At 28.4% G+C, this 7,500-nt stretch overlaps 2 protein-coding genes across 2 annotated transcripts in view; one reads left to right on the top strand and one right to left on the bottom strand.

The window, feature by feature from the left end:
• Nucleotides 1–1,551, top strand: part of LOC119576166 (glutathione S-transferase kappa 1-like) — a 54,509-nt gene extending 52,958 nt beyond the window's left edge. The window contains exons 4-6 of the mRNA XM_037923731.1: nucleotides 1–50; nucleotides 456–608; nucleotides 868–1,551. The exon at nucleotides 1–50 is cut by the window's left edge and continues 79 nt beyond it. Of these exons, the coding sequence (XP_037779659.1) occupies nucleotides 1–50; nucleotides 456–608; nucleotides 868–1,011 (347 nt within the window). The 3' untranslated portion in view covers nucleotides 1,012–1,551. The remainder of the gene's footprint in view (nucleotides 51–455; nucleotides 609–867) is intronic.
• Nucleotides 1,552–5,219: 3,668 nt separating this feature from the next.
• The window catches only part of LOC119576165 (uncharacterized protein C9E9.15-like), a 2,816-nt gene continuing 535 nt past the window's right edge, over nucleotides 5,220–7,500 (bottom strand). The window contains exons 2-5 of the mRNA XM_037923730.1: nucleotides 7,227–7,320; nucleotides 6,630–6,753; nucleotides 6,072–6,296; nucleotides 5,220–5,510 (exon numbers count right to left, since the gene is read on the bottom strand). Coding sequence (XP_037779658.1) covers nucleotides 5,307–5,510; nucleotides 6,072–6,296; nucleotides 6,630–6,753; nucleotides 7,227–7,315 — 642 coding nt within the window. The 5' untranslated portion in view covers nucleotides 7,316–7,320 and the 3' untranslated portion in view covers nucleotides 5,220–5,306. The remainder of the gene's footprint in view (nucleotides 5,511–6,071; nucleotides 6,297–6,629; nucleotides 6,754–7,226; nucleotides 7,321–7,500) is intronic.

The following is a 7,500-nucleotide window of genomic DNA, read 5'->3' as shown; positions in this document are numbered from 1 at the left end:
AACACCTTGAAGCTGCAACTCGAGCTTTGTGGATGTCAGGATGGAGCAGGGTAAGATTTCTTGGAATTACTGTGTGTGAGAAATATAGTGATATATATTGCATGTCAAAATGGAGTTGCATCTCTTGATAAATATGTAGGTAAAAATATGTCCTATTGTCGTAATGATACTCACTCTGTTGTAGTATGAGTAAAATAATTGTATATGTGTATATATATATATATATATATATATATATATATATATATATATATATATATATATATATGTATATATATATATATATATATATATATATATATATATATATATACATATACACACATATTAATTTATTTATTTACACATGTGTATGTGTGTGCATGTGCGCGCGCGTGTGTGTGTATGTGTGTGTGCACATGCAATTTTCATATTAAAGTCATACATTATAATAAACTCTTTATTCTGGTGTTCAGGGTGAAGACTTCACCCAACCTGCCATCCTAGCCAAGGCAGGTCAAACTGCAGGCCTTTCAAATGACCAGCTTTTGAAGATACAGGAGCACATGACCCAGCAAGCCACCAAAGATCGTCTACGTGCTTATACTGACCAAGCTGTTCAGTATGGGGTGAGGATTCTTGGAGTTTTAGTCAGCATCAAAGAATGTATTGTCAGTAAATAATTTGTAAAAGGGAAAAATTAACTATACTTGGCATAATTTCTTGTGTATTATTTGCATGTATACAATCTAACTATTTCACATTTGGAGTGAGAGAGAGAGGGAAATTAATTGTTTGTTTATTTTCTTTAATGTGTTTGACAATAATATTGATAAATATTGATAATAAAATGATTGAAGATCTTAACTTTGAATTTTCTTCTTTCAGGCTTTCGGGTCTCCAACAATTATATATCACAAGGATGGGTCTCCTCAGCTGTTTTTCGGTTCCGACAGGTTCCCAGTTTTGGCACAAGAAATTGGTGAGGAATGGCGTGGGCCCCAACCTGATTCTGCAGATGCTAAATTGTAGTTAATATTCGTATATCAATTTGAATGAGTACATTTTTTGTATTCCTCTTAATTACCAGATATCAGGAACATTTTAGTATTTGGCAGCTTTGTAAACTGGAATTGCACATAGACACATATTTAGATTTTTGTGCACAGTTTGTCTTAAACATTACATGCAGTAAATATTACCTTACTAAATTTATCTGTACTACTGTGAGTTAGCAAGTATGGTCCTTTCCTAAAATATGGCAATGTAAGATACCTACTGAGGTAGAAAAAAAAATGTGATGATTACATTCAGCTCACCAATTGAAGTAAAATATAACTAATGGAGTAAATGATAACGAGCTGTTGTTTGGCAGAATCTAAATATGTCTATTACATGTTTAGGTTGAATTTGGTTTCGTGGTTTCAAGGATGTGTTTCTCAGTATTTGAGTAAAAGAAAAATTATATAACTACACTGTATCACCTTAGGTCTTTTATAGTGATTTTAATTTAGATAATCACTGACAGTAATGTGGTGCTACTTTGATAACTGCTTAGATATTATCAATGAAAAGATGTTATATATATATATATATATATATATATATATATATATATATATATATATATATATATATATATATATATATATAACATATATATACACATATATATATATATATATATATATATATATATATATATATATATATATATATATATATATATATATATATATATATATATATTATATATATTACACATCTGGTATTGGTAACATTAAAAATAAAGGATAAAAATTTAATCTGCTACAGCACTGCTATGCAATTGGCTTGTTTGACTTCCCATATTTCATTTCGTAATAGTGCCTTTAACCTGCAACCTCCAACCACACATGACAAACAGTTAGGCACAAGTTACCATCATGGCAAGTGCACATTTACAGTTGTTTCCACAGCATCAACTCCTGTTTACCATTATTATATATAGCTGTCTGATATGCATAAGGCCCATGGAAACCTTACAATTATAATGAAAAGACCAATTGACATAAAGCGCAGAATAACGTGCATCAACATGCATACTGGGCAGTATCAAATTATATGCAGCCTGGGACGGAACCCCTAAAACCATTAAAAATTACCCAGAGGGGCCAGGTCAATGCTAAAAGAAAAATTTCAAGTATAATCCATTTCTTTACCTTACATTTTCCACCAGAGCACTTGAAGGGGCAATAAAAAGCATATATATATATATACATATATATATACATATATATACACATATATATATACAATTTATATATATATATATATATATATATATATATATATATATATATATATATATATATATATATATACATATATACACACATATATATATATATATATATATGTATATGTATATATATATATATATATATACAATTTATATATATATATATATATATATATATATGTATATATATATATATATATATATATTTTTTATTTTATATTATAATATATATGTTTTATTATAGTATATTTATATTTATATATATATGTATATTTATTTTATTATATATATTTAAAATTTAAAATATATAATATATTATATAATATATATATATATATATATAATATATATTATATATTTTTTAAGATATAAATTTTAAAATATATTTTTTTTAAATGAAATATAAATTATTATTTATATTATTATTTTAAAATTTTTAATTTTATACTATTTATAAATTTTGATTATTCTTTATTATATTTATATTAAAATATAAATAAATTAATATATAATATATATTTTATATATTTTTATCTAATTTTATATTTTTTATTAATAAAATTATTTTATACATTTTTTAAAAAGATATATATATATAAAATTATAATATAAAATAAATAAGATTAATATTATCTTTTATTAAATTTTTATATATATATTTTTATTATAATATCATATATATATATATATATAAAATATAAAATTTTATATATATATATTATATATATATTTTATATTTTAACCTCATATATTATATATATTTATATATATATATATATAATATTTTATATATTTAATATATACACACACACATGCGGACACACATATATAATTATGTATGAATTATTTCATATTTAGTAATGTATCTTTTTATTATTTTAAAAAATTATATAAGAATAAATTATTTTTAAAAATGTATATATATAAAATATATATTTTATGTTTTTGCTTTCTCTTTTGTTCATTTAATGAAATTTCGCGGGAATTACCCATGTTTTTAATAGAAAAAAAAAATATATAATGATAATAATTGTTCATGTTTGCCTCATCAATGTATATTTTTTTATATGGATTGGAATACTATTTTGTAATCAGATTATGTAGAAATCAAATATATATTGAAATAACACTGTTGTTTATCTTTACCTTATGATGTTATAGTAACATTGTTATCTTTAATGAAGGAATACAATTTGGCATTAATTGTTATAGGAAACCTCATGCTGCAAATTTGCAAAATTCTATTCAAACACATCATGACATAAAATGTGGAACACAGTGCATGTAAAAATATAGTACTGAACACTTACACCATAATAAGGGGAAAGGAAGCTACCGTGATGAGGTAAAGCTTGCAGTTCAAGGTTTAAGCTCAGAGTTCATGAAGTGCACTTTTAACCTTTTTGTGCTCCCACCCTGTGGTGGGTTAATATGTCACATCCCTCTCCACTCCCATTTTAAGCTTAAAAGATTAACACTTAACACAGCCTAAGTTTTGGCTTCTAATACTGCTTAATGCAAATTGTCCCTTGCTTTTCCTAAATAATATAGGTAACACCATATTCTGATTGTGTTATGCTTGATGGGGTATCAAGGATCAGATCTGAGATTGAATTTTTTCAAGAGAAGTTAAAGATGGGAAGGATTTTTTTTTAGGGTCAGCTTTTTGCCTTACTAACTATGGGGATTGCATTTTAAAGGGGAAAGCCTTTTAAGAAAACCAGTTTTTTCTTTACGTAATAAGGAGTCATCATTTGGACTTGTCAAAGAGCTAAAAAAGCTAATGTTTTAAAACCCATTGGGAAAGATCTGGCCGCTGCAGACGAATGAAATTTTGAAAATTTCATAATCGTGGACATAGCCCCCCTACAGAAATAGGTATTACCCCCCGTGAAAAGCATATAAACACTAGAAAGGTTGTCTACTTACTTTACAAAAAAAAAAAAGAAAAAAAAAGAAAACCCGGAAAAAGGGCTTCAAAAAGGTAGCTGACGCTCCCACTTCCAATACCATATTTGTCAGTGGATGTGGTTTTGCCCCATTTTAGTTTTAAAGCAGAGGGCTCACAAGATTAACCAGTTCGTGGAAAACAGGTCATATTGACTGTAGAAATTTGACACCAGCAAGTGTTTATTAGGAAAAGAGCAGTCTTGGAAATTAATAATTATATGAGTATGTCTAATATTTTTTTCTGTTTTGATTTCATTGAAGAAACTCTTTTTTAACCCTTTAAAAAAAATGATGTCTTTGGGGGGTTGCAAGATATGTACCACAAAAAAAATTACATTTTTTTTTAGTTTACTTAATCTTTTGCATTGTGTCCTTTTTGACCCTAACCCTCGGGTTCAAAAATTCATCCCCTTTTGAGTTGGTTTTTTTTTCTGCAATTATTATTTACCCAAATGCCTTTCCCAAACCGGTTACAAAAGTAATTAAAATAAAAAAAAAAATAAAAACACAATTTTTTTTTATATTTAATTTTTTTAAGCAAACTAGATTTGTTTAATATGCGTGAATTAAAACATAGCTTTTTCAGACAGATAAGTAAGAGGGAGAAATTATCATTATTCAAAAAATATTTCTTTAGAAATATTTTTTTCAGCTTTTATCTCCCACATGTACACATATATCAACCTTCAGTATAATTCATACCCGGGGAAACAAACGATATGACTTGCGTTTTTCAGGGTTTGAACACCCTTTATTATCTGTATCATTATCATTATTATTACTATTATTATCATAATAAACAGATGAGCATTAGTTACATAGGGGGAATATTAAATTCTTTGTATAGTAATCCAGTATAAGAGTAATTTTCACAATCAAAAACATGTACAGTATTAATTTTGCTATAACAACACAAGAGAAATTAGTTCACCCTTTACACTATCATTTGTACATAAAAATGTTAGGAAAAATAATAAGATAACATCAAAGCCTGAACTTTCATTTTCATAAAAAAAAAAAAAAAAATCTATCACTTCCTCTAAACAATAAATTATCTCTCATAACTTATGGATAATCAATTGTCAACTCAGCATTTTCAAACAGCCTGAATATAATCAATCTCCAGTGAGCTTGTTCCTCTCTGTTTAAAGTCGCTATAAACGCCACCAGGAATCTGAATGGTAGTTCTCGTTATATCCGATGTGTCAAGAGGTTCTGCGTCAGGAACAAGAGCCCCACGGTAGTATGGCTTAAACTCACTAAACGGCAGAGAGATAATGGTCCACTTGTTCTCTGGAGCCTGAAAGATATTTTTGTATTACAAAAAAATTCTATCTTTTTACTTTCATGTTATTTTTGTGTTAGGTTAACCCAATGTTACCTGGGAAATGATGTGCTCATTTTAGAATTATTTTGTGAAATGTCTATGCACACAGCTCTGCAAGTGCTTAGCCACAAAGGAGTCAATTAGTAGACCATGTGACCTTACCTGATTTTACCTTTCCTTGAATTTTTTTTTTAACTAATGCTATTGATATCAATGGTGTTGTTTTTATTATAGATATCGTAATTACTATAATGTTATAGACAATAGTAGCAACAATACAAGAGAACATAAAATATTTTCAAAAATTAATGAAAAGGGTAAACAGATGAGACAAGTACTAATCATAATTGGCTTACTGGTGACTTAGTACAAGTGGAGCCATCTATGTGTAAAAACAATTAACAAAATAAACTGGGCATGGCATGTATGTACATGCCATGCCTGTCGCTTTTTGGTTAACATAAACATAGTACATACAGATTACGATATGCTTAATTTTACAACTTCAGTTTAACAAAACAAAATCCAACTTACTGTGAAGAAAATTTCATAAGAAGGGTATACACTGGGTTCTTGTCCTTTATGTTGGAAGTTCACTTTGTAGATGTAGTTATCTCCTTGACCACGAACTTTCATTTCAAGAGCTGAATGATTGCTTAAATTCCACCCATCATTTGTGTAAGTCCCTGCAAAGCCAGCTCCATTCGGCTGAGGATTGAGCATGGAGAAGAACACAGCTCGCTGAAATAACTTTGATTTCTGCAAAGATACCAGTTTGCATGATGTTAATAATATAGCATAGATAAAGCCTAGTTTAAGCTAGTGCAAGTGATAATGTCTTTTATGTCCATGTTCTAACTGAGTGACATACCTGTTCTTGAATCTAACTGAGTGACATACCTGTTCTTGAGAACATAAAACTCTTGCATAGAAACTATTGCAGTATTACTTTAAGTTAAGCCTATTATGGCAAAGATGGATGCATTTATATCTATATAAGTGGATTTGAAGTTTTGCAATTTAGTAACTATTGGTCCAGCAAATGTGTGTAATTATTTGAAAGATACAAAACAATAAAGAAAATAACTTTACCTGCAAAGTAAAAACAGCTTTTGACATTCCTGGTTCCCTGACAGTGTCTGAAGATTCTTTCCAGTTGTCCAAAGATTGCATGGTACGGAAATCATACATCATCTTTGGACCATCTGCAGTAACACTGAAAGTTCAAAAGTTATCAGTGACTTGCCATAACATAAAAATAAATAAATAAATAAAAATCAATCAATCATATAAATATATACATAGAAAATATATATATTCAAGGCAAGCTTTCAACCAATACTTATAGATGTGCCTATCAATAGGTTTTACGTGCTTAGTCCTCATGAGTACTGCCTTAGCTCTGAGACCCTACGGGTTCCCAGTTACATGGATTACCACTGCATTATGGCAGCCCCATATAATAATAATAATAGGCAATCTGTATAATCTGGCATTTAATATAGAACCTGTTACTGTATGTTTTAAAATTATGCAAAATGTTAAGAACACACTTGCCCCCTTTTCCAACCATGTTATGTCATGTTTTCAGCAAGTTATTGAACAGTAGATACCTATTTATAATTCATATTTGAAAACATCTCACTAATAAGGAATAAATCTCATTCACTTTCAGTTGCCTGGACTCACGTATATGAAGAAATGTGGTAGGCCATGCTAAGGCCAAAAGATGCCCCTAGCAGGAATCCAGTCATCTTCATCATTGCGCAGGAAGTCATTGCAACTGAAAATATTATACAAGATATAGATAATATTGGATGGAGAAACTGTAAAAAAAAAAAAAGAAAAAAAAATCCTACCTAATCATGAACCCTGATTATAGCTAAATCCAAAAACATTAAGTACGAAGAGCATACTACTAACTGTAATTTGCCTGTAAAGAAGTTTATCAAAATGTAAAACT

This window comes from Penaeus monodon, chromosome 8 (assembly GCF_015228065.2).
Source record: "Penaeus monodon isolate SGIC_2016 chromosome 8, NSTDA_Pmon_1, whole genome shotgun sequence".
Taxonomy (NCBI): Eukaryota; Metazoa; Arthropoda; class Malacostraca; order Decapoda; family Penaeidae; genus Penaeus; species Penaeus monodon.
The sequence above is the reverse complement of the archived record's forward strand: the minus strand, read 5'-3'. Positions and strand labels throughout refer to the sequence as shown.